Source organism: Tenebrio molitor, chromosome 6, assembly GCF_963966145.1.
Source record: "Tenebrio molitor chromosome 6, icTenMoli1.1, whole genome shotgun sequence".
NCBI classification, from domain to species: domain Eukaryota; kingdom Metazoa; phylum Arthropoda; class Insecta; order Coleoptera; family Tenebrionidae; genus Tenebrio; species Tenebrio molitor.
This window is the reverse complement of record NC_091051.1, coordinates 7,425,686-7,450,704: the sequence shown is the minus strand read 5'-3', so window position 1 is coordinate 7,450,704 and position 25,019 is coordinate 7,425,686. Positions and strand designations below refer to the sequence as shown.

The window sequence follows — 25,019 nt, the reverse complement described above, 5'->3', positions numbered from 1 at the left end:
ATTTCGTTGCAGGAAGTAATGCAAAGCTTTTTGTGCTTAAACTAGACCAAAGATTGCAACAATCATCGCAACAGAAGTGTAGCTTCAACAACTAGAAACAAAAAGATCTGAAAGCTTTGAACAAACAATGCTAATTATGGTGCCAAGTTAATCTGCAATTATCTTGATTTGATGAAGATTTCGAGGAAGTCGAATAGCATTCAAAATTTGTAGGAAATCAATTTTAGAATGCTATTGTTCAACTGGTGCGAACTTTGCACTACTCACATCTTTTAGTATTATAATTACAGATCTCGTAATTTTGTCTGTTGCATAATTACATAATGTAGTAGAACGGGTTTAACCATTTAAACTTTGCAAGAGATCGGGTGTGGTTAGTGATTCTTGTGTGGAGAAAATACAAAACAAGTTTTGTGTTTTAGGTCACATGATATTTGATGATAAAACGAAGCGGTAAACACATGCATAAGATCAAAAGGAGCCATCAACTTCCTGCCAAACTAAAAAAACTTTCATTTTCTCTATTGGGGAACTGTAACTAAAAGTTCAAACACTTCTTGTGACTAGTGTAACAGTTGGTAACCACACTAGAAGAAGAAAAGTTTGGTGAATGATGAAAGTTGAGAGATGAAGATTCTTCGATTCGAGTTAAAAATGTTTTCATTAACAGTTTGTTCTTCTTAATGAACCCATTCGCAGAAAAGGTCAAGAAAATATCAACGCTGTTGACATTAACAAACGAGATAAATCTGACTCTCGATAAAGTGCATTTTAATAATTAGGAAAAAGACTCTCTCCTGTTTTTCTTAGAGTTACACTTCATGACTTGGAGAAGAAATGTAACGAAACTCGAGACCGTATCTACGATCAGTGTTTCACTTAATTTCCTGTCAGGCGTCAGTATCTGATTTTTAAAGAATTCGTTATAATAAATATAATGGTACGGTTGCGCAATCAACATTTAATTAAACGTTGCTATAATTATAAACTTTCGATTTCTGATTCAAAACACTTATTGCATCTACAGGGTGAAATAACACGAGTCCGGTAACACCGACAGAGATAAATCTAAATTGACCAATTTCATTATTACCTATTGCAACTATGCACCATTACTTATGGGTCTGACAATCAAGAGAATGTCCAAGAGCTAGACTTCGACGCATTTAGGTCACTTGAATGAAACTGAAAGTGAAGGAATTTTATTTTAAAATGTAAATCTGAACTGAGCTAATACAGCAACGCTCACTGGAATTCATTTTTAACACAAGCGCTCTGGAGAAAATTCCAACGAAATAGGTGTTCACAGGTCTGTGATGTAGAAATGCGGAATTATGTAGAAAATTTGAGTTTGAGGGGTCCTGGTGCGTCACGTGACGCCCGAATTTGCAAGAGCGGTGCCATCTACCGGCAGAGCCGCGCGAGTTCGGATCTAGAAATGTTGGTAACTGAAACACTAGAGAGTAGAGAATTTTCCATTCATTAAGAATCATAATCTTGGTGCTCGCTCGTGAAACATCGCGCTGGTGGTCTTTATCCGAATCACATGCTCGTTTCAGTGCATTCTCTCTGTTTACACAAATCAGCTATTATTGTTATAAACAAAAAGAGTTGCAGATCGTGACGATAGTTCCTGAAAGTTGAGCTGTTAGGTAAGTCTTTTTCACTCGCGATATTTTTTTTACCAAGGTTGCATTATTCGCACCTCTCGTTACACGAAATCTGTAAATATTTACGTTTTGTTGGGTATACTTTTAAGGCAAATTGTGTTTCGACGCGTTGATTGATCTCGACACGGGACCCGACGGCTCATGCATTCAACATGATTCAATGACAGTTATTGTTTCATTTGTCCGAGTTCATTCACGACGTGGCAAATTTTTGAACATATTGCAACCCCACCCAGAGCGGAACGCAAATTGGTGGAGGGTGTGGGGTGGTGGGTCAAGTCAAAGTTGCCCCACGTTGGGTTTTTTGTGTGTTTGTGGCGAAAGAGAGCCGGATAAGTCTGTCAAGTTGAACTAGATTCCAAGGAGGTCTAGTTTTTTGTTTTGAGAAGATAGGTACAGAAACTGAGGCGATAAAAAGTGATAAAAAAATCCACGTGGATTTAACGATTAATTGATTAATATCTCGTGAAATTTTCTGTACTTTCGATTTTTAAGGTTAGGAAATGGTTTTTCGAAAGAAGACAAAAGACTGCTTTATTTCTACAATTTGATCAAGCAACTTTGAAATTTGTCGTTTCTCATTTGAGCGAAAGTTCAAAATGTCGATTTTTTAGTCCGAAGCACCCAATAACTTTCATTTGAAATTATGAAAGTGCTTAGGTATAAGGTGCTTAGTAAATTTTGTATACAGTTAACATTGATTTTTTTTTACTTCGCATGTTTTTTCTATGTATATTCCTAAATTCAACAATTGTATTCTACATCTTTTCTGGGGGAAACTGTGAGGAGCAACGTTTAGCTTATATTCCTCAAACAATAATGAGTCACGTATACCACGTAAATCATATTCATTACAAACAACAAATCAAAATAAGAGTGTTTCTTTTGTTCCAATCTTTTCAAGTCTAGTTAATATATTCTTCTGTAAGAAGTTGTAGATTTTTGCTCAAACTAGAAGACCTATATTCTTATTCTATCCATCCCATTAATTGCCCTTGAACCTATTGTACTCCAAACTGATTTACGAAATATTTTTTAGTTGACGGCAAGAATCTTGTCTTCTGCAGTTTTCCTGGAGATTTTGTTGGTTGAAATTCCGTCACAAAACCAAATCTATAATTATTAAAACTAGGGATTTACTAGTATTAAATACATTTTTTTTTCTGTTTTTTCCGTTCTTATTTCCGATTAGGGTCTTGTTTCACTTCGACTTCCAAGTAGATAGTTGATCTGACTGATTCTTTAAAAGATAAATAGTACACATACTTTCTCCCTTTTCTTTAATTAGTAACCTCAACTTATTAGCGATCTTGTCGAACAATAAAGAATTATTATTAATTTTTAAGGGTTTCGAAATCTAGACTTTACTGGCTAGACAAATACTGAAAAACAAGGGCGTAAAACAGACATTATACGAGTTTTATAAGACACCATTTTGTCGCACGCGTTTTTTAGAGCACGAGGAGCGCAGCGACGAGTGCTATAAGCAAACAAGTGCGACAAAATGGCTTATAAATCAAGTATAATACAATATTTTTTCTATTTTGCCCCTTAAACTTAAAAAAAGTCCAAAACAATGCCAGGAAAATGATATTTGGCAAATATCAGGGTTGGTAACGCTGGTAAATAGACGAACAATTGTAAGTTATGAATTTAGAGTGTCGTGAAATGCAGTGATCACCTACCAGCAACTCATTATGAGTCACTGCCAACAGTGCCAACATTAAAAATTTAAGTAAATGTTCCTGAAAGCGCGTATCGAAAAGAGCTCCTTTTCGAAACCCGTTTGAGTGTTATACCGACTGTGTTATAGGTGCAAAATAGAAAAAAGATGTTTATTTAGAGAATTGTGTATTCGATTATGTTTGATGGTTGATTAGGATTTTAAAAATATCGTATAAAATTAACGTTTTGTTTGTTTGTGTTTTTTTTTTCATTTAATGATGCAAGCTCACTGGATATCTTTTAAATATGTATTTTGATGTTGCAATGTCATGAGTTAAGTAACTGATAATTTACTACAACATTATACTTCTGCTAATCAATTCTTAAATAACATTTCTGCATTAAATATTGAATTGCAAAATAATAATAGGGAAAATAGTTATCCAATATTTTAAAATTATATTCATTACAGTATTCACTAACAAAGTGCTCTGTTCCCAACGCGTTTGCAAATTTGTACATAAATATTTGCATTTAAATATATTGTCGTATGTTTTATCGTGTTTTTGGAATTTCCTTTTGTTACCTGGGACGTGACTAGCAAGCAAAAACAAAGTCCGATAAATTGCTGCTTATTAGGAAAACAACAAATCGTTAAAATTTTGAAATGCATATTAATTTGACTACTTTTCCAACGACTTGAATATATTTTTTCCATTCAATAAAATTAATAGTAATATAATGATGATAAAAAAATGCGATAAAGTAACAACTGTAATTACGTGCTAGTTTGAGTTTTGTGTACGGTTGGCTTCAAAAAAAACGGGAACTGTCAGATTTTATTAAATTTTTATAGTTTGAAACGGCCTTTTAGAATTTAGGTTAAAAAACTGCACTTATGTGTCAGAAATACAACTGTCAAACAGACACAAATTGACATAAATTGACAAATTACATTTGCAATTCACATTAGGTCAAATTTTATTTCCCGTTTTTTTTGAAGCCAACTGTGCCTAGATAAAAAAAACTTACATAAAGTGACCTCAAAAAATGCTGAATCGGCGTTGTAGTCATGAAGTTACATTTTATCCAATCGTAATCCCGTAAATTCTTTATCATGAAAAATTACAATGTGAAGTGTTTGAACAATGATATCTAATCTCGATTCGCGACAATTCGAAAAGGTGTTCAATCTACACAAAATAATTGTCGAGTCGCAGTCTGTTTTCAGCGTTTGAATAATAATTTCTGAATTTGTAACACTAATTGTGGCTAGAGTCCATTGCATTTATTTTATCAATTACTTTTTCTACTTCAAGGTAAATTCGACGTTGAACTGAATGATTTATTAGTTACGTCATTGCATCATTCTAGTATTTGTGAACTGTTCTCAAGAATAACCGTAATTTGTCGTTCCTTTTCAGCTGAGAAAATGGATTTAAGCGTTTTAAAGGGTCCGGCGGAAGTTTTAGCATCGAGAGTGAAAGCTTTCAAGAATTGTTTGGAATTGGCGACCGAATGTTTGACCAACAAGGACTACGTGAACGCCGAAATGATATATGGAGGTCTTTTGGCAGATTTGCACAAGAACTGCGTAGTGGAAGTTTTGAATCTTAACGATCTCGAGCTGTTCTCTTTGCACAGCTGCTTCGCTTACTCTTCCATCGGTTCAGATTTCAAGTCGGAACAAGCGTTGGTTATTTTGAACTCCATCCACAAACCCATCAAACTACCACTAGTGCCTTACTTGAAAGCTTTCGTACACATTTCAAACGATAGGTAACGAAAATCTCTTCTCAATTGTTCACATTCAACGCGAGCGTTTTTTAGAATATCATTTGCTCACGACGAACTCCAGTCTTGTCAGACTCTGTTGAACGACGGTTACAACTTCAAGCCCAACAGTATTTTAAACGAAGACATAGTTCCCGAGATCAACGACGAGTTTCTGAAGCTGAAATTGAACGGATTGAAATTCGCCTGGTTCGTCTAGATTAGATTAAATAATTGTATGTACTCACTTCCTGTTTGTAGCGAGTTGTTGAAGGCCAAAGAAGATAACGAGGATTTGAAAAAGTGTTTCAAAGAGAACTGGTTGAAAATTGGGAAGCTCTGCGAGACGGATTTTGCCAAATTGACCAAAAAGAATAAACCGGAAGAGGAGCCCAAAGAAACGGTCGAGAAAAAATCGAAAAAATCCGGTCAGAAAGAAACCGGAGCGATTAAAAAAACCGACAAGCAAACGCAGAAAATTAAAATGGAAACTGTTGCAATTCAGGCGACTCCGAGAGGGATAAATGTGGCTGTGAGACCTTTTACAATACTATAATTAATTGTTACGCGGCATAATTAAGCAGTACATCTTTTAAAGATATTGTTTTCTCGAGTTCTTCACGTTTGCGTCTTTTGCAGGTACAAACAATGGAGAAGGATGTGAGTCAACAGTTATTGAACGCGGTTCTAGATATTAAAAACAAGGTGAACAACTTGCAAAACAAGAGAGATAATGAAGTTAAACAGTTGCAACGAAAGAATAACGAGCTCAATGATAAGTTGATCGCCAGAGACAACAAACGTCAGGACAAATCCGCCGAGTTCGAGTTCTTGAGGGATCAGTATTTGTCCCTCGAAAAGAAATACGAACAATCGCAAAAACAAGTAGATCTTCTTCAGAAGCTGTTGATGGAACAGTTCCAACAGAAATATCAGATGCAAAAGAACATTTATCAACTGTAGGTGTATGTTGTTGAAGCGGTTGTAGATATTTAAAATGAAATTATAGGTTTGAGGAGAAATGTGATTACAAAATAGAATATCTGACAGATATCCACAGATATCTGAACGTGACGGACAAACCGTCACCAGACGAGTGCAAACAAGAAGTGTTCTTGTGGAGAAACACACTGGGTAAAGTCGGCGGAGCAAAGAAGAATTTCGAGGTAATCCTCACGAGTTAGGTTGCGATCGATACTGATCAATTGTTGAAGACTTATTACAGAAGCATCGACGATTTGATAATCGCGAAGAAGTATTCTTCGATCAAGACGAGCGACTGGCCCGGAATTCCGCACATTCCAACTGACGTGCAAGATGTGATCTATAGAAACTTCAAGAGTATTATTCAGCAAAGCAAGAGCTTTTACAGTGTGTCCTATCCGTACTTGTAAGTTTTGTAGGAATTTGTTTGTTGTATTTGTGCGATTGCATTGATTGCAGCGATACGTCCATGTTTGGGAATTTCAGTAATTGCAAAGAAAACTGTAAGTCGCGATTCGAACATTTGAATTTTTTTTTTTAACGTAACCCGTTCTAGTCCACAATCCGAATTATTTCGTGAGCAGTTACAATACGTACAACGAAGATGGGAGGATAACGGGATCGCCGCCGTCCAATTCGAAATCTAATCCCGCCACTCCCATCAGCAACGGCGGCAGAAAGCAGCCGCCGGGCAATAAAAAGTACACGGTCGCGCCCCCTTCGACCGATGTGACCAACGTGTACCAAACAGAACAAGTAATCGTAAGCGGTACTTAAGTATCTTTCGCTCAGCTGGGTTTTTAGGATTTGCTCAAATTTCTTCAGTCCAATTTCGAAGACGTCGGCGAGATCGAGTTGCTAGAGGCGATTTATCAGGTGCGGGACATGAGCGAAGGAGGGACTCTGATCGGTATCCCCAAGACGTATCTGGTGAACGAGATAAAAAAGATTCTGAAGAAAAATAAAAGTGGGAAGATGGGTTGGAACAACGTGTCTCAAGTTAAGTGGCACAACGACCACACGGAGAGTAAATGCTGTATTTGCTTCGAGGAGTACGACGCGAGTACAGTGCAAAGTCTTCCGTGTCAGCATGAATTCCATAAAAAGGTATTGAGTTGTTGTTGAGGGGGAAAGTGATGGAGTTTGGTTTTTGTAGTGTATTACAAACTGGCTGAAGCGGCAGAGCGCCTGCCCGGTTTGTAGAGTTCATACTGTCATCGACGACGAATTTCCGCCCTTGAAGCCACAATTGACTTCAAATTAAGTCGGACGTCATTTGTATTACTTTGTTTAATGTTTTCTTATTCTTAACACTTGTTATAGACACAATTGTATAAGTTTCTTCAATCATTATGGTCTTTATTATTCAATTTCTAGATTAGTATACAATATATTTTGACGTTAATAACAATAAACATATTTTGATGGTACTTGAGAGTTCTAATTATCTATCAACATCTTAACAGATGTTTTACCAATTGTAGTTTTACCATAACATTAAAAGCTGCGAAGAAAAATCAAATTCGCCGTCGCCGCTATTTACAGTACGTCATCAAACGCCAAACGAAAAGTCCCTAGATCGGTGTTGACAGATGTGTAACCTCATTTAAAATGCGAATTTTTTAAATGGTTAAAATTAACTAACCAAATAAAAAGTGATTTATTTGGGATAGAAAGAAATTGGGCCGCAAAAGTATGATTTTTTCCGATCCTTTACTTTTCGCATTCTCGCTGTTGAACACTGGAGCAGTATTATTTCTTCTCGTCTATTTTGTATCCTTTACTGATAAACAATCATAACAATGTTGTGGGTGTTTGTTGATAAGTATAATAATCTTTAACACATAATCCTAGGTAATTACTTTGTCCGATTTAGAGTGTGATTATTTAAATGCTCAAGAGTGTTGCTCGAAGCTGAACCAATGGACTTTGCCAAAATTGATAAGTCATGGTTTTTTGTCGTTTTTGTTTTTAATCCATGGCCATTGGATTCTGATGTTGCTAAATTTACCAATGGCATTGTGGATGGTTTATGAATTAACATCAGTACCAAGTGGCAATTTGGGGATATATGACCCAACAGAAATACATAATAGGGGACAGTTGAAAAAACACATGAGAGACTGCATGATTAATTTAGGGCATTATTTATTGTTTTTCTTTGCATATTTGTACTGGTAAGAGTGAATTTCTATCAACTGGGACTATTTATGTTACTGGTTATTTTTAGCATGATTGTGGCCTTGTTGAAGGGTGATCCACTCAACAGAAATGATGAATTTGAAGTGGAGACATAATCTTCTCTGTAGCATTAGCTTGTTTATTTAAATAAAACACAAAAGTACTTGAAAGCCTTTTATTGAAAGAAAACAGTCAGGATTAAAGAACCCACAAACATCTGAACAATAATTTTAATTTAAATTATCAAAAGGACATGGTTATAAAAAAAGAGAATATATTAAAGTTGGGCTTTACTTAAAGATTTTGCCTTGATTAAACTTCCTTCCCTTTTTATCCTCTCCACTCCATGAGAAGTATTGGGCAACTAACTTTTTAGTTTCTTCTGATTTTGGGTCAAGTTTCTTCCAGTCGTATGACTCATAATCGATTTGCCAGTCAGGACTCAACTGAAAACAGACAACTTCAATAGAAGAACATTTTTCAAGAACTAAATCCTTACAGGGAAAGCCAGTTCATGTCCTCTCCACACCCAGATGCCAGAAATGGAACTGTTATTGTCTTCACCGAAGAGGCAGACTGAGGCAAAAGCTTGTTTGCGCATTTTATCCAATCTCTGATACATTCCAGTAATTAAATTGCAACTCATGAAGACTTTAGCCAATTCTTCTGGATATTTGTATTCTCCAAACCAAATGGAGTAGTTCTCAGGGTCAAACTTTTCCCAGAAATAGGGAATGGACTTGGCTTCATCTTCATTAGAATAAAATCTCTTGAAATCATCCATGTTGAAAGTGCCTTTAGGCAACGCATCAAACGGATCTCTAGACTTGGGCTCTGCAGCAAGCGCTTCCTCAGCTGCATCCAATTCTTCAGCAGGTTCCTTTTCTTTTTTTGGTGTTTCCTTCTTGGCCTGCTGCTGCTGTTGTTGTTGCTTCTTCTCCTTCTTTTCTTCTTTCTTTTTATTCTTACCTGACAAAAACACAAAATGAACACAAAGCACAGACTCAAATTTGACTTACTCCTTTTCTTGTTATTCTTCTCCACAACATTACAATTATTAGCAGCTTGTAAAGTTAGTAATTTTTTTTATAAGGGGAAATGAGCATTTTTACACTTTTCTTACCTTCATTTCCTCCCTGAGCGGCACCAAAAGGTTGGGCAACTTTGTCTAAAAATTGCACCTGACCCAAAACAGTCTTAAACTGAGGTTGGTTAATTAAAGTTGTAAACCACCTGTTCACGTTGACGAATGGCTTTCTGAAGTCAGGGTCGAACGCAAATTTGTACAGATTGAGAAGATTGCAGGAAATCACAATATCAGCTAGAGTTATGCGTTCCCCAACTAGATAAGTACGGGTAAGCAAATGGCTGTCCAGGATCGACAGAGCAGCTTTCATATCTTCTTTGGCTCTTGCATAAGCCTGAAATTTACACAAGCGCGTGAGAAATGTAAAATGATGAAAATACGCGATGTCACAATGAACATACACTTAGATTAACTACAATCCAAGACACAGATCATCGTTTTAATTTCCCTCCTTATGTTACAAATTAACCAAAAGATGATTGATTAATCTGCCTTTGAAGGAGGTAAAAATACTAGAAACTTCACCAACCTCTTCAGCTGCTGGATTCTTTTTGATTACTCCTAGAATGGGGAACACCCAGGCGCAGCCAGCTGGTAAGATTTCTGACTCTCCAAAACCTACCCATTGCAGGATCTGGGCCTTTTCATAGTCTGTCTTTCCTCTTAGTTGTTCGTTAGCAACGTAATACGCGATTGCGTTGCTATCTTGCAAGTATTTCCCGTCATTTGACTCGAAGGCGGGCACCTGGAGAACCGTCAAATGTGACTTAACCTCAAAAATTGCCGACTTCTGGACTCACCTTTCCGCTTGGAAATTTCTTTAAAAACTCCTTAGACTTGTTGGTTTCACCAAAAACAAAGTTGGGACTTAATTTTACGTTTGCGTTTGCATATTGGGCCGCGATCAGAGCCTTCGATGCACGGAAATTGTCGGCATAGGAGTACAGAGTCTGGAAAAATAAAAACAATCCTGTCAAAAACGATGGATGATTTAACGAAATTCGTCAATTTATGTGGACGATTGTGTCATCTTTGGAAGATTTTCGTCGAAATATCACAAAATACTTACTCCTGCAGCCATTGCTCATCCAGTTTTCACAGAAAAGGACTTTGGAAGAATTTGACAGCTGCATAGGGAATTTCGTGTTTTTATTGTGGTGACGTGTCGGACACCGCTTTTTTAATCCGACCTATTTATCGGGATTTTGAAATTTAGAAAAAATGTCATGCTTAAACTGAACATATTTCTAGAAATACATGTTAAAGACATCTCCTCACACTCATTTTTCAATTCCAAAATCGTTTATTAATCTCGATAATAAATGGAAAATTAATGGTACAGTGCCGTATTCTAGGATTCTGTTTTTGGTGAAAGTTTTTTGGTGCAGTGTTTACGTTTAAATTCAATCGTATTAATAACTGAAGTGAAAGAAATTGATCTACGGCAGCGTTTGGTTTAATATTGTATTGCGTATTAAGGTTTTTTAAAGTAGTCTTGGAGTTTTCTATGTTTTGAGAAAATTGGTTTAATACGTCCCTGTGTGAAGAGAATTGAGTAGTATAGCCGTTGTTGGCACCCCTGCATAACCTAATTCCTTTTGTTACCAACTTCACAAATTTCAAACGAAAAGTCATTTAGTTCGTGTGATGTGGTCGAAGGATTAATTAAATTTTAAAATAACATTAACAAATTGACTTAAAATGAGTGAAGCGCAGAACGAAAGTGAGTTTTCGGCCAACGGCCAAGTTGCCAAACCAAGCGAAAATCAGCCAACAGAAAATGCTGTGAGTAAATCAATAATATTCCAAATCTGAAGCAAAAATGAGTCATTTTTAGCAAGAGCCAGTCCAACGTCAGCCAACTAGAATGGAATCGTTTTTTTCAATTACGAAATCACTAATAATCCGTGCTTTGATCATATATTTCATAACGTCACTCTTCCGAAAACCATCAGCGCCTCAAACCAACAACACGGGCGCCCCGACTCCTACTTTCACGGCGAAAAATATTTTCACCGACGGTACCCCTCTCACTTTGCACGTTTACGTGACAGAAAACGAAGAAATGAAAGACTTCAACCCTACGGATCTCTTCTGGTACAAAGACAATCTGGTCTATGGCGACTGGGCCTCTGGTGCAGACAAAGATGGGACTTACTTCTTGGAAAAAAATCTAACAATCACCAATCACATCAGAAACAACGGTTCCTTGTACTTGCACGCGTTCGTCACAAAACGCGGCGAGAGTCCCAATCCCAAAGCGAGCAATTTTGGCAAAAATCAGATGACTCGCGTCGTAAAGCAGCTAAATAAATTCAAAAAATTGAAATCGAGCGGTACCAAAAATCTCTTGACTGGGACTAGCGAGAAGCTCGAGGTTGAAGACGGGAAAATCGTGTCGCATTGGCATCCAAATTTCACGCTAAATTTAGTAACTGATCAGACCGCGTGGACTTACGGGGGCGTCCCTGCGCCTCTAGATCAGTTCATCAAGTTCACCGCCGACGGAAAGTTCTACAAACCTGTCTTGTACGCCAACGACTTCTGGAACATGGCGCGCGACTACCAACCTTTGAACGAAACTCTGTTCCTTCGCATTTTGTACCAACCGCTCAGCTTGTTTAAATGGCAGCTGTACGCGGCACAAAATATGAGACAGATGTGGAACGTTTGGGGCGACAAAGAGGGCGAGTCTGACGAAGAGCAAGACACGCTGAAGGAGACCTTGATGGACACCAATCCGTACCTCTTGGGGGTGACAATCTGCGTTTCTATACTGCATTCCGTTTTCGAGTTGCTCGCGTTTAAGAACGACATTCAGTTCTGGAATAATCGCAATTCTTTGGAGGGTCTCTCCGTGCGTTCAGTATTCTTTAGCGTGTTCCAATCGCTGGTGGTCCTTCTCTATGTTCTCGACAACGAAACCAACACTCTGGTGCGCATCAGTTGCTTCATCGGTCTCGGCATCGAGCTCTGGAAGATCTACAAAGTCGTCGACATAAAATTCGAAAACGGCCGCTTAATCTTCAAGGACAAGGGCTCGTACGTCGAGAGCAGCACCAAAGTGTACGACAAGTTGGCGTTTAAGTATCTATCGTGGGTCTGCTTCCCGCTCTTGGTCGGTTACAGTATTTACGCCCTGCTCTACTTGGAGCACAAGGGTTGGTACTCCTTCGTTCTGGACTTGTTGTACGGCTACCTGTTGACTTTCGGATTTATCATGATGACGCCACAACTCTTTATCAACTACAAGCTGAAGTCCGTCGCCCACTTGCCGTGGCGCATGTTGACCTACAAATTTTTGAACACTTTCATCGACGACATGTTCGCGTTCGTCATCAAAATGCCGACCATGTACAGAATAGGGTGCTTTAGAGACGACATCGTCTTCCTCGTGTTCTTGTACCAGCGCTGGATCTACCCGGTGGACAAGACGAGGAAGAACGAGTTCGGCTACAGCGCTGAAGAAGAAAGAAAGGCGATCGCCAACGCTCAGCAAGAGGTCAGCACCGTCGACAGCGATGAAAGCAAGAAAACTAAATGAACGGTGGATTATTTATTATATATACGTTTTTGTAAAAATGCTATTTAGTTGTTTATCTCAGATTTGTTTTCTGTTGTTCAAAGTGGTGTCGTTTAATAGCCGTTTATTGTACAGGTGTAAAGTATCTCTCGGACTGTAGATTGAAGTTTTAAGAGACGTGGCTCGATGCTGAAGACACGTCGGTCTATAGACTGAGATTGTTTCATTCTGTGAGCCTGTAACTTATACATGTTGTCGATATCTGTGAAAAGAACGTCAAATAGAAACCAAAAGTTAGTTGAACATTTTTCTTTCTCTAGATAATCCTACTCGTCTGGCGACGTAAATGTCACCAAGAAATAATATCGGCGAATAACAACTTAGATAACGGCCATATCTGTTGGCTTTCGACGGTTCGTCAATATTTTTCTCGTTTGTTGACAGTGACCATATAAGTCCTACAGAAACTCTAGTGGAATTCGGCTTTGATTGTAAATTTAACAACAACCGAAGAATAACATTTTATTATCAAGTAATAACCGTTGTCATAAATACAGCTACCACTACCTGTAAACATCCCTGCCTGAAGCTAACATTGCGGACCCCAAACTGACAACCCTCATTAGCATTTATCAGTAAGATTATTGCTGCAGCATAAAATTCTATTTTTCAAGTGACAAAACATAAATTTACAACCAAAGTCGAAGTCCACTAGAGCTTCTGTAGGACTATACTTAATAACCCGAAACTTATTTTAACTACTAGTTGTAAAGTTTCAGATAATTTCATTTTGAATGTGAATTATGCAAACAGTAAAATTCGCGTTTAATCTTATCTTTTTAGAGCAGTATTGTAACATGTACTGTGTAAGTGACAAAAGTTTTATTTTCGTTGCTATTGTTGATCATTTATTATCCATTAAGGAAAAATGGACCTTTAAAAAAAACATGATAAACATATTTCATTAAGGCAGTACCTAGTAAACATTTTAAAAATAACTTTTATCGCATTTGGCTAAATAAGAACACCGTAAAGATTCAAGTGTACTTTTTTTACTTTTGGGTGGCTCATAAAAAAAGTATGACATCTTGTTTTGTAGAGTTGATGTAATTACAATTTTACAGTTGTAGTCTCCAGCTCTGAACATCTATTATTTACTCTCACCGAGAGAGAAGTACCATAAGGTGTTGGTTGTTTTCGAATTGTAAAAGATGCAATTCTTTTTTTCTTTCTTTTTGAACTAATATTTATTAATGATTGTCTGCAGATTTATTTTTGTTCGGACATTGATCAATGATCATAGTCTGTAGTTTAGCAAATTTAAGTTTGGACCACCAGACAAGTCAAACCAGAAGAAAACATCGTCTTCTCCGTAGGCGCAGTCTTGTTGAAAAGGAGTTTCTCATACAAAGGAAGTTATCATTTTGGTATAAAATGGTGGCAAAAGTTTCCACACAGAGACTTAAGTAACTTACTCAGATGCCACTTTTCCACCAACCAATCACTGACAAAAAAATGATGATCTATGTTCTTCTTTTAGTGTTCAAAATTTTCATTTTTAAATGGAATGTCACGATAATTTTTGTTCTTTCTCATTAATTCAGTAGTAGTATTTTGTTTTTTTTTTTCTTCAGAGCACCAGTAAGGTGACTTAAAAAACCTCCAAGATTCAAGAATAATTGTTAAAATTCTTCTCTATCATTTCTTTAGTGGTGCTTGCACAGCAAAGTGAGCAAAGGGTGTTTTTTTTTAAATTTGGCGCTAAAGAGTCAATTGTAAATCAACTCGTCTTAAAACCACTGATTTTTCAAATTGCAGATTAAAAACACAAACAGCACAAAAAGTTAGGTTAGATTTAAACAGCTGATCAACCACTCGTCTTAATAAAGACTGGAATGGAACTGCATATTAAAAATAAAAACACGCAAAAAGTGAGAGTTGTAATCCGGTGGTGCGTTCACAATCGACTTTTCAACGCGAAGTTTAAAAAAACACCCGTCATGTAACCTTTGTTTCATTTGTTCAGGTTCAGTGAAGTAAGAAATGACAAAAATTCATTTTCAATTTCTTTTAGTGTCCACTCTAAAGCAATGGAAGTGGTAATTCATTTCCAAATTTGATAGATTTTAATCTCCAATGGTTCAAAGAAAGAATATTTTTCTTTGAAACGTTGTATTCGTTCTTACAAAACTCTCTCCACAAGCTTAACCTCTCAACGAATTTGTCTTGTTTTTAGCACCTGTACCCAGTTCCCAGTGTCCTATTATCATAAATGTTCACACACATCACATTATTTACTTGACATTGCCGATATTAGTTGGCTTCATTTTTTATTTTGTTTGTTAAAAAATAGAAGTCTTACGTATTTTTGCCAGATAACTTCTTTTTCTTTACTGTCAGCACAACATTCTTGTAAAATATAAAAATTCTGACGGAATACTTTAATCCTTTTGTATCAGCTTAAAAGCAGCAAAATAACAAATTTAGCCGTTTATTAATACTGATTCACATATTTAGAGGATTAAACAAAGTGTTAGTGTTCATTAAATGAAATGGTGTTAAGTAAATTTATCAAATTAAGTCTTTGAAGAAGCTTGCGATGCGGTTTAAACAAAATGAATCTCGCTGATTGTTCGGATAAGACACCCGGTACAAGTGTCACCATGACACACCTTGATAACCATAATTTATCTCTATACAATATTTACACAGTCTGTGATATAATTCTCAAATAGAATCGAGTGTTGAGCGAGTCCCAAGTGTACGAAACCGAAACCATCTCGGACTCGGACAGATTCTTTAATTATAAACGCAGCTAGACCGAGTAGATAGTGTCGCTAAAAATAGAACAAAGCAACAGTACAATACAATTGGTTTGACTGGTGAGTATGATGATGTTGGAATTAGCTTCATGTGACATTGTCATGCGTTCATCACTAGCCGAATCTAGTTATCTCGCCGGCAAACAAGCACACGCAACACGCTATTGCGCTTTGCACGTTGAATCATGTAGGAGCACTCATTCACCACATGCCACTAGGTGCAGACACCGTTCCCTTCGTGGCCAGGTAAAAATCGGAGTAACGGTGAAAAGGATTCATCCCACCGTGTCCGACAACTTCGCCAGCTGTTTTATGTTTACAAACTTGCGTTTGCGCGTTCACTTCGTCCATAAGTCCGCAAGGTGACCCCTACACTAGTATTGAAGTCGAAAGCCGGCGAACCGACGGCACAGTCAACGTTTCGGTCGCCACAAGAAGTCAACATGTCCATCCCGCAGTCGGACAGCGAGAGAAGGAAGCAGATCAGTGTCCGAGGAATCGCCCAGCTCGACGATGTTAACGCGATCAAGAAGTCGTTCAACAGACACCTCCACTACACTCTGGTCAAAGACAGGAATGTGGCCACCGCGAGGGACTACTACTTCGCCTTGGCGCACACGGTTAAGGACCAAATGGTATCGAGATGGATCAGGACGCAGCAGCACTACTACGACAAGGACCCCAAGGTGAGCTATTTTGGCGAAGGCGCTTTCCGGACTTCCGGAGGGGCTAAATTGGGATGTTTTTTTGAACTGATGCGGTTCTCGGATTGAAGCGCTTGGATAAAGGTCAAAAATTTATTTTTACATTGTCGAAAAGTGTGAGACAATCGTTTTTGTCGCACTTGTTGGATTGTTTAATTTATGTCTGAAGTTATACTGGTTTCTGAAATGAATTCGAGTTAATGAACCTTTAATTTTGACTCGATTATGTCATCGAACAAAACTTTAATCTACTTCGTCGGGTGAGAGTCGTTGAAAGGTCAAAATTTTCCTAACTTGAATGAAATGGTATTTCACTTCGTAGAAATTACTCCCAAAATATTTGATGTCGGTACAACACGTGCAAATACTTCATTTTGTCTGGCACGTTGCCAAATTACACATTTTCAAAAATATGAGTGTCAACCTGTCAACATTCAATTTCCCTCTTTATTGTGCACATACTAAATGGGTTTTTATTGCCGCTTCAGGTTGTCAGTTTGTACTTTTTTTGAAATTCCTTTCCCCGATTCATATTCTATTTCTGCGACATTCCAAAATTTAATAAATCAAAGAAAACTTTTACGTTTTACCTATTTTTATTTCTGGCTTCATTCAGTAAGTTTCCGTGCACCTGAAGATTAGTTCTCCAACAAAATAGTGCCAAATGACAAGCCAAGAGATTTTCTAATAGCCAAGTAAAATTGGCCGTGACCGAGCTGCAACTCCAATCTAAAAAAAATACATTTTAAGTAGCTATTCAGGTAGCGGAATTTTGAAAAAGAAAATGTATGTTAAATAATACCGAGAACTAACAGAAAGATTAACTGACCTAGGTTACTCAGGTAATAGAATTTTGAAAAAGGATGAAGGGTTAATTGCCCTTCAACCAGAAAGTCTTTATGTTGTTTATGTCAGATTTGTCAAAAATTAGTCACAAATGGTGGATTTGCAGTTCAAACTTTGTTTTATTTTTTGAAGGAGTCAGCACTGCTCTGATTTCTACCATAGATAACAAATATAGAACATACGTTCTATGTTATCTATGGATTTCTACCGAAAAATTTTGACAACATTTTTGTAAAATTCAAAGCGAAATTATTTCTATACAAATAATTTTTGTTTAAATATTTACAATCACAAATAACATATTTTAAATAAAAGGTACACAAAGATAAAATTGTTATTCATGGTACAGTCAAAGTCCAGGAGTTCTTCGTGCACTGTTTTAATTCAGATGGAAATATGTAGTTCCTTTATTTTCCTTTTTTTAAATTTTCTTCTAGTTCCTAATTATTAAAAAATAATAATATGTATCGAAGTAGCAAGCTAAAGTGAACAATGACCATATTTCACTTAAAAACATATAAAGTCTATTCATTTTGTATTGAACTTTTTAAGGTCAAATAATTTTATTTTTTGGCTCTGTAATTATGTTTTGTAAATAGTGACATGCAGCTAACCAACATAATGCGATTTAGCAATGCTCAATCCAACGTGAACGGTGTTTACCTGCATATCACTATTTACAAAACATAATTATAGAGCCAAAAAATTAAATTATTTGACCTTGAAAAGTTCAATACAAAATGAATGGACTTTAATCTAGAACATTAGCAAAACAAAAGTTTAATTTTTTTATTGTCTGGTAAATAACCATATTTATAGAGACGCATCAGCATCGGTGGTGCGTCTTTGGCTTGGTGCATTTTTCCAACGTAACGCTTCGAAAGTAACAATTATGGAACGGAATTGCATAATCGGTCACAGATCAAGTGAACGCTACAAAACACTAAAATCGACACGACGAGATAATAAAAATTGTCAAAATTTTTTTAATGATCTTATCTAATATAATTTATAAACGTGTTATCGAACGTTGCATTTGCAAAAACAAGTTTGTTGATCTGATCTAACACTCACTTCTAGCCATTCTCCTTGAACTACTTTTGACACAACTGAATCAATGCGAGTTGTTATTGTTATTACGATACTTAACAAAGTGCAACATGTTATCTTCGATTAATTTTTCTAACAAATCCTTGCGAAAATTCGGTTATAAATAAATGTTGTTTACAGAGGATCTACTACCTCTCGTTGGAGTTCTACATGGGACGATCTTTACAAAACACAATGATCAATCTTGGAATCCAAAGCTCCGTGGACGAAGCTCTCTATCAAGTAGGCCTTGACATTGAAGAGTTGGAAGAACTGGAAGAAGACGCCGGTTTGGGCAATGGAGGTCTGGGTCGCCTCGCTGCTTGCTTCCTGGACTCGATGGCGACTCTAGGTATGGCGGCGTATGGCTACGGCATCAGGTACGAGTATGGTATCTTCGCCCAGAAGATCATAGACGGCGAACAACGAGAAGAACCGGATGATTGGTTGAGATTCGGCAATCCGTGGGAGAAGGCGAGACCCGAGTATATGTTGCCTGTGAATTTCTACGGTAATGTGATAGACACACCCAATGGGAAAAAATGGGTCAACACCCAAGTGGTTTTTGCCTTGCCATACGACAACCCCATCCCAGGTTACAACAACAACGTTGTCAACACTATGAGACTGTGGTCGGCCAAGTCTCCAGTCGATTTCAATCTGAAATTCTGTAAGTATGGAAGAATTTCGAGGGAACAAGTTGAATGTTGTGGGTTTCAGTCAACGATGGTGACTACATTGAAGCTGTGCTCGATCGCAACTTGGCTGAAAATATCTCGAGAGTGTTGTACCCCAACGACAACAACTTCGAGGGCAAAGAGTTGCGTCTGAAGCAAGAGTACTTCATGTGTGCCGCTACCCTCCAAGACATTATTCGTCGCTTCAAAGCAGCGAAATTCGGTACTCGCGAGACTACAAGAACTAATTTCGAGTTGCTGCCAGATAAGGTGGCGATACAACTGAATGACACCCATCCGTCCTTGGCCATTCCGGAGCTGATGAGGATTCTTGTCGACATCGAGGGTATTCCGTGGAACAAAGCGTGGGACATCACTGTTAAAACTTGCGCCTATACTAACCACACGGTACTACCCGAAGCTCTGGAACGGTGGTCCGTCGACATGTTGCAGTCGATGTTGCCAAGACACTTGGAGATAATTTACCATATCAATCACTTCCACTTAGAGAACGTTTTGAAGAAGTGGCCTGGAGACCTGGAGAGGATGAGGCGGATGTCTTTGGTCGAAGAAGAGGGCGGGAAACGAGTCAACATGGCTCATCTGTCCATTGTGGGTTCGCACGCCGTCAACGGTGTAGCCAAAATCCATTCAGAAATCATCATAGCCGACTTGTACGTACTTGTGAGCAATTTATTCCTGTTTTGAAAGAATCCTTTCAGATTTAAAGACTTCTACGAACTCACACCGGAGAAGTTCCAGAACAAGACAAACGGGATTACTCCGCGGAGGTGGCTGTTGTTGTGCAACCCCGGCTTGAGCGACCTCATCTCTGACAAAATCGGCGAAGATTGGATCACCCACCTGGAGCAGCTCCAGCAGCTGAAAAAGTGGGCCAAAGACGCCAACTTCCAGAGAGGTGTGTTGAAAGTGAAGCAGGAAAACAAGCTGAAGCTTGCGCAATTGATCGAGAAGGACTACGGCATCAAGGTGAACCCGGCGTCGATCTTTGACATCCACGTTAAGCGCATTCACGAGTACAAGAGACAGCTTTTGAACTGCTTGCACATCATCACGGTTTACAACAGGATCAAGAAGAATCCTGCGGCTAGGATCACACCGCGTACTGTCATGATCGGGGGCAAAGCCGCTCCCGGTTATTACACCGCTAAGAAAATCATCCAATTGATCAACTCGGTCGCTAAGGTCGTCAACAACGACCCCATAGTCGGCGACAAGCTTAAAGTAATCTTCTTAGAGAATTATAGAGTGACTCTCGCCGAGAAAATCATTCCTGCGGCGGATCTCAGCGAGCAGATTTCCACAGCAGGAACTGAAGCGTCGGGAACCGGAAACATGAAATTCCAACTGAACGGGGCCCTCACGATCGGTACTCTGGACGGCGCCAATGTCGAAATGGCGGAAGAGATGGGCCTGGAGAACATTTTTATTTTCGGCATGACTGTCGAAGAAGTGGAAGAGTTAAAGAGGACGAACTACAACGCGTACGACTACTACAACGCCAATCCAGAACTGAAGCAGGCCGTCGACCAGATCCAGAACGGATTCTTCAGTCCCAACAACCCCGACGAGTTCAAAGATCTCGCAGATATTCTCTTGAAGTACGACAGGTTCTTCCTGCTGGCCGACTACGACGCCTACATCAAGAAGCAAGAGGAGGTTAACAGGGTCTACGAGGTTTGTATTGTGCGATGTGGTGAGTGGTGATACGAGAGAATTTTTGCAGAATCAAACCAAGTGGGTGGAGATGGTCATCAACAATATCGCAACATCTGGAAAATTCTCCAGCGACCGTACCATCATAGAGTACGGTAAAGACATCTGGGGGGTCGAGCCCAACTACGATAAACTGCCGGATCCTAACGTACCCAGAGAACTGGCCTTGAAAGACGCCTAGACAGGAGTCTTGTATTTTCCTCGCGGAAAATCTTCATATATGCCATTACTTTGTAGTAAAGAGAGTATTTACATATTGTATAATGTTGACAGATTCGTTGACTTTTGTTAATGTTTAGTGCCAAAGTTATATCAAAACTTTTTGAATACTCACGCTTTGCATCTTAATTTAATTTGCTTTCGCCAAAGGTTCTTGCGTATTTCTTTCAGCACTCACATTTTAATATTTTTATTGTTTGTTAAATAAAGGAAACTGTATTACATTGAAGCATTTTAAATAAAGTGTACTGTATCAGTCTAAAGGTAGAATGTACAATTCCTCTTGGAATTAAACTGTTTGGCGTTTTGAACAGATCTTTCTTGTCCTAATCCCCAAAAAAAAAGAGGACAATTTTCAGAAAACAAAGTCTCACATTTGCTAAAATTAGGAAAAGTGTAACTGTGGAAAGTCCCAAAGTGCCAGAAAGAAGATGTAGTTTTAATTACAAGGGCATTTAATTATTGAACTCAAAATTTAATTTGAAAGAAGTATTGAGGGAGATTGAGAGAAATTTACGAATTGTTAAGTTGTTTCAGTTGTTTGTTGCATTATTAATTTACATTGAGAGAGATTTGCATGTTGCAAATTTTGCAAGTCGTTTTTTATTTCTTTTGGCATTAATGCTACCTCCTGGAAAACCACCTACGCAGTGGAAACAACGGTGTATTAGCCCGGTTTCCGTTTCTACCTACGACTACGTCAAACCGGTTCATAAATCATTGAAGCTTCAGAATTTATACCAGAACTGGAATTACAGCCAATAAATACACCGATTATCTCACAGCAATTTACATTCAATCGTTGCATAATGAGTCTAATCGAAGCAAATACAAATACATTTTTACGTCGCAACATAACTAATCAACGTTTAAATGCAATTTAATTTAATTGATCGAGGATAATTAAATTTTCCGAGTCATAAACAGTAGAACAATACCGCATTAGTTTCACCACATTTTATACGTAGTTGAAACATTTTTTTTTAATTCGTGGAATTTATAAGAGTGGAACTTGGATGAGACTGCATTCGGTGGAATTGATGTTTAGTGCGTTAAAGTTTTCGGAATTTCGTGTCATAAAAATGTGGTCAAGCGCAAGAATTTTTTAGTAAAAAATCCAGGGGTTTGGTATTGATTGGTAGACGCCATCTGGTCCGCGCATTTTAAATCAACAAGAGGAGTATTTTCAAGTGAACTGTAATACAGAAGGATTAGTACAAGTGGTTCTAGAGAGAGGACGAAAAGGGCGAATTGGTAGAATTATCCAGTTTTGTAATTTTATCTGTGTGGCTCGTTTGAACTCTTCAAGATCGAGACTAAATTCGTTTTCCCAATTCCTCTAATGTAGAGGAACACAGTTGTTTTAATTTGTTGAAAGTATTTTTTGTTCTTATGGTTAAAGCTGGAAAATAACCCTTAGTCAGCATGTGGGTTTTTGGGTGATGCGGTTGTGTGAACATCTATCATCAATAGGGAATATAATACTGTGAAAGAAGAAACGTCAAGAACGTAACACGATCCTGATTGAAGCAGGAACAATAACTGAAACTTGAAATGCGTTCGGTTCGGATGACATTATTAAAATTATTGTTTGAGGAACAAATGCGATTAAAATTTAAAAAATAGAGGATTTGGTTGGAGGAAGCAAGGTTGTGAAAACAATGTCATAATTTTATTAGGTTTAAAATAGTATATTAAAAGACAAGTTTCATAAGACCAGTCTTGAAGCACGAATTCAAGATTAAAAACCGAGTGGCGTAGTTATTTCAAAGAATGAGTGCTTCAAGGTCTTATGAAACGGGTTTTTTATACTATTTTTTGTAATTTGCCCTTTTTAAGCCGTTTTTAAACAAAAATGTTTACTTTCCTCGATTTAGGGATTTTCGTGGCGGTTGGCAATGTGTTAATTTTAGAAGTGAAGATTTAATCAAGTCTTCAAAGTCGCCTTTTGTTTTATCCAAATTCTGTCACAAAACACGAATATGAAAGATAATCTTTCATGTACGCCCGCTGAAATACGTGAAATTCCCAAAAATACGGTCGCGAATTTGTTGCTTGATAAATCGTGATAAATAATTCTTTGCACATTTTGTAATTTAAACTGACACGCATGACGAATCAAGTTTTGCCAACCTAAAAATTTTCGTAAAATGTTCCGTGAATTAATGGTGGACATCCTAGATGATGACGTCGCGTTCGTTAATATGTCTATTAGAGAATCAAAATGGAGGCAAATTTCAAAAAATAAAATAAAAAACGTCGAGAGAAGCTACACTGTGCAGAAAGTTGTACGATTAAAAAAACACTCAAATTTGGAGTTAGAGTGTAGCAACTTTATAAAACTATTATTTCCGAAAAGTGAGAAATAAATTCTTTGTTGCTTATGAAATATGTATGTACAAAGTTTGGGCTAAGAAAGGGATGATCTAGTCTAGAACAGGAGATGCTAGTCTTTTTTGGCGATTTTTTTTTTTGGATAATAAAATGACAATAAGATTGTTTTAAACGAAAGAAATCACAAGTGACTGTTATCATCACTTCAGCAGTTCTGTCCATCTCAAAAAGAGAAACGAATAATTTTCGAATCATTGTACAGATGGAGGCATTTTGAAAATCAACCATTGATTTTTTTTCTTTTTTTAAATCTTCCGCAGGCCCTAAATTCAAAATTTGAAATTTCATGGGTTGGCATCCCCGAGCAACGGTATGCCACGTTATCGTCAACATGTCATCTTTTGATTCAATTTTTAAGGTTAGGATTTTGTAAGTTTAGTGTTATTGTGAATATGGTAAACAAGATTTTACCAAATAATGATGAAAAGAAGTTTTACTAACTTGAATCAGTTTTCATTTTGCAATCAGTTTCGAAAATATACCATAAGAATAAATATGCTCAGTAATAAAAACCATTTTTGAAAATATTTAGAGCGTGATAATGACAAGTTTGTTTTATTTGACTTTAGTTTTGAGTGTTTTGACATTTGAATTTGAAAATCGGGAATGCCAACATAAAACCTAAAATATGTTGTTAACTTAACAAAAAAAAAAAAAAACAACAGTTATAATCACTTGGTAGATCTTGAGATATTATACCGCGTGGGCAACAATAACTGTTTCACTTGGCAATAAAAAGATTTACTTTAAATTGGCAAGATTGTGAATTGTACTACCTAATTCCGTTTGTTGTATTGTCATTATTGACAGCTGACATAAATTCCAAATTGAAACGTCTTGGTTTTTGTAATCTTTTCTTAATAAAATGGTTTTCTCGTTGGAACATGACATAAAACTCACCAGTTTTATTGTAAACTCAAACAGTAATTATTGTTGTTGCGGTATTAGCCATTTTCAAAAACACAGTTTCAGACAAAACGTATTTTTGATTTTATCTGATTTTTTTCAAACCCCTATAAGTTCGCCAATTTGGCAATTGCCGAACAGGGGTTTTAAGACACATTTTTGAAATCCGATTGTTTAAGAAAAATCTACAATAAAAATGTCTAAATATACCTTCCATTCAATCCAGTAAAAAACTGTACAACTTTCTAGGTCATCATTTAAGAAAATGAAAAATAAAGTGAATGTGGAGGTGTCGTATCGGATTCACATAGACGATTCCTAAACATAATGTGTAATCTCAAATTTGATTCGAGTGACCTTTTGGGTGTCGTTTTCGGACTTCTCATTACCGCAATTAGTCTGAAAGAATTCAAGAACCGTTACCCAATTAAAAATTAATTACGCACTTGTGGTGAAATTTTTCGGAACCCGTCTGGGGTCAGTTCCAATTTTCCCAGAAATTCTTCTACACAAGATCATTTCGCACCGCTACACCATCCCACCCATCCTCTACCTTGACCCATCCCCAGCTTCCGCTGCAGCCTTTTGTTCCATGAACCGCAACCAAAATGCCGACCTTGCCAGTGAATCATGACATTTCTTCGATCACTGGAGCCAACGGCCTGTCACTTGGATTTCCCCTAAGTGAGATTTTTTTTTTCACGTCGGATGTCCATAATGACGCCTACATATATTAACAACA

The 25,019-nt window shown here is 37.4% G+C and overlaps 5 protein-coding genes across 8 annotated transcripts; 4 read left to right on the top strand and 1 right to left on the bottom strand.

Moving 5' to 3' along the window:
* The first annotated feature begins 1,489 nt into the window (after window positions 1–1,489).
* LOC138133690 (uncharacterized) lies at window positions 1,490–7,522 on the top strand. 2 transcript variants are annotated; one of them, XM_069051632.1, is made up of 11 exons: window positions 1,490–1,652; window positions 4,760–5,114; window positions 5,166–5,318; window positions 5,370–5,640; window positions 5,748–6,067; window positions 6,118–6,274; window positions 6,323–6,498; window positions 6,552–6,595; window positions 6,649–6,848; window positions 6,897–7,199; window positions 7,249–7,522. In XM_069051632.1, the coding sequence occupies exons 2-11, from the start codon at window positions 4,768–4,770 to the stop codon at window positions 7,354–7,356; spliced, it is 2,079 nt and encodes a 692-aa protein (XP_068907733.1). In that variant the 5' UTR covers window positions 1,490–1,652; window positions 4,760–4,767; the 3' UTR covers window positions 7,357–7,522. The 2 variants fall into 2 exon arrangements, with proteins under 2 accessions (XP_068907733.1, XP_068907734.1); XM_069051633.1 differs by lacking the exon at window positions 1,490–1,652 and adding an exon at window positions 4,495–4,654.
* A 130-nt stretch (window positions 7,523–7,652) lies between these two features.
* Window positions 7,653–8,393, top strand: cnir (cornichon-like protein). The gene is made up of 3 exons (XM_069051638.1): window positions 7,653–7,865; window positions 7,947–8,269; window positions 8,323–8,393. Exons 1-3 carry the CDS (start codon window positions 7,788–7,790, stop codon window positions 8,387–8,389), a joined length of 468 nt encoding a protein of 155 aa, XP_068907739.1. The 5' UTR covers window positions 7,653–7,787; the 3' UTR covers window positions 8,390–8,393.
* Window positions 8,394–8,434: 41 nt separating this feature from the next.
* Window positions 8,435–10,587, bottom strand: eEF1gamma (elongation factor 1-gamma). Of its 2 annotated transcripts, XM_069051636.1 has the most exons (7): window positions 10,430–10,587; window positions 10,161–10,310; window positions 9,890–10,105; window positions 9,397–9,694; window positions 9,293–9,337; window positions 8,773–9,242; window positions 8,435–8,719 (listed from the first exon to the last, which is right to left on the bottom strand). In XM_069051636.1, exons 1-7 carry the CDS (start codon window positions 10,439–10,441, stop codon window positions 8,564–8,566), a joined length of 1,347 nt encoding a protein of 448 aa, XP_068907737.1. In that variant the 5' UTR covers window positions 10,442–10,587; the 3' UTR covers window positions 8,435–8,563. The 2 variants fall into 2 exon arrangements, with proteins under 2 accessions (XP_068907737.1, XP_068907738.1); XM_069051637.1 differs by lacking the exon at window positions 9,293–9,337 and having other exon boundaries at window positions 10,430–10,586.
* A 138-nt stretch (window positions 10,588–10,725) lies between these two features.
* On the top strand, window positions 10,726–13,186 carry LOC138133691 (putative lipid scramblase CLPTM1). The gene is made up of 2 exons (XM_069051635.1): window positions 10,726–11,145; window positions 11,198–13,186. Exons 1-2 carry the CDS (start codon window positions 11,062–11,064, stop codon window positions 12,902–12,904), a joined length of 1,791 nt encoding a protein of 596 aa, XP_068907736.1. The 5' UTR covers window positions 10,726–11,061; the 3' UTR covers window positions 12,905–13,186.
* A 2,386-nt stretch (window positions 13,187–15,572) lies between these two features.
* Glyp (glycogen phosphorylase) lies at window positions 15,573–21,288 on the top strand. 2 transcript variants are annotated; one of them, XM_069051631.1, is made up of 6 exons: window positions 15,573–15,765; window positions 15,924–16,391; window positions 18,486–19,014; window positions 19,065–19,695; window positions 19,744–20,719; window positions 20,769–21,288. In XM_069051631.1, exons 2-6 carry the CDS (start codon window positions 16,149–16,151, stop codon window positions 20,937–20,939), a joined length of 2,550 nt encoding a protein of 849 aa, XP_068907732.1. In that variant the 5' UTR covers window positions 15,573–15,765; window positions 15,924–16,148; the 3' UTR covers window positions 20,940–21,288. The 2 variants fall into 2 exon arrangements, with proteins under 2 accessions (XP_068907732.1, XP_068907731.1); XM_069051630.1 differs by having other exon boundaries at window positions 15,824–16,391.
* Window positions 21,289–25,019: the final 3,731 nt, after the last annotated feature.

What these genes read in the sequence shown, in the direction of transcription:
- LOC138133690 (XM_069051632.1), top strand. Translation starts at nt 4,768, where the DNA reads ATGGATTTAAGCGTTTTAAAGGGTCCGGCGGAAGTTTTAGCATCGAGA. An exon ending in CAAAAGAACATTTATCAACT is followed by an intron (nt 6,068 to 6,117) that starts GTAGGTGTATGT and finishes ATGAAATTATAG; the next exon opens with GTTTGAGGAGAAATGTGATT. An exon ending in GAGCAAAGAAGAATTTCGAG is followed by an intron (nt 6,275 to 6,322) that starts GTAATCCTCACG and finishes CAATTGTTGAAG; the next exon opens with ACTTATTACAGAAGCATCGA.
- cnir (XM_069051638.1), top strand. Translation starts at nt 7,788, where the DNA reads ATGATTTTTTCCGATCCTTTACTTTTCGCATTCTCGCTGTTGAACACT. An exon ending in TATTTCTTCTCGTCTATTTT is followed by an intron (nt 7,866 to 7,946) that starts GTATCCTTTACT and finishes ACATAATCCTAG; the next exon opens with GTAATTACTTTGTCCGATTT. An exon ending in TTCTTTGCATATTTGTACTG is followed by an intron (nt 8,270 to 8,322) that starts GTAAGAGTGAAT and finishes GGTTATTTTTAG; the next exon opens with CATGATTGTGGCCTTGTTGA.
- eEF1gamma (XM_069051636.1), bottom strand. An exon ending in AGAATCCAGCAGCTGAAGAG is followed by an intron (nt 9,695 to 9,889) that starts GTTGGTGAAGTT and finishes TGTAAATTTCAG; the next exon opens with GCTTATGCAAGAGCCAAAGA. An exon ending in GACATGAACTGGCTTTCCCT is followed by an intron (nt 8,720 to 8,772) that starts GTAAGGATTTAG and finishes GTCTGTTTTCAG; the next exon opens with TTGAGTCCTGACTGGCAAAT.
- LOC138133691 (XM_069051635.1), top strand. Translation starts at nt 11,062, where the DNA reads ATGAGTGAAGCGCAGAACGAAAGTGAGTTTTCGGCCAACGGCCAAGTT. An exon ending in ATCAGCCAACAGAAAATGCT is followed by an intron (nt 11,146 to 11,197) that starts GTGAGTAAATCA and finishes AGTCATTTTTAG; the next exon opens with CAAGAGCCAGTCCAACGTCA.
- Glyp (XM_069051631.1), top strand. Translation starts at nt 16,149, where the DNA reads ATGTCCATCCCGCAGTCGGACAGCGAGAGAAGGAAGCAGATCAGTGTC. An exon ending in CGATTTCAATCTGAAATTCT is followed by an intron (nt 19,015 to 19,064) that starts GTAAGTATGGAA and finishes TGTGGGTTTCAG; the next exon opens with TCAACGATGGTGACTACATT. An exon ending in GAAATCATCATAGCCGACTT is followed by an intron (nt 19,696 to 19,743) that starts GTACGTACTTGT and finishes GAATCCTTTCAG; the next exon opens with ATTTAAAGACTTCTACGAAC.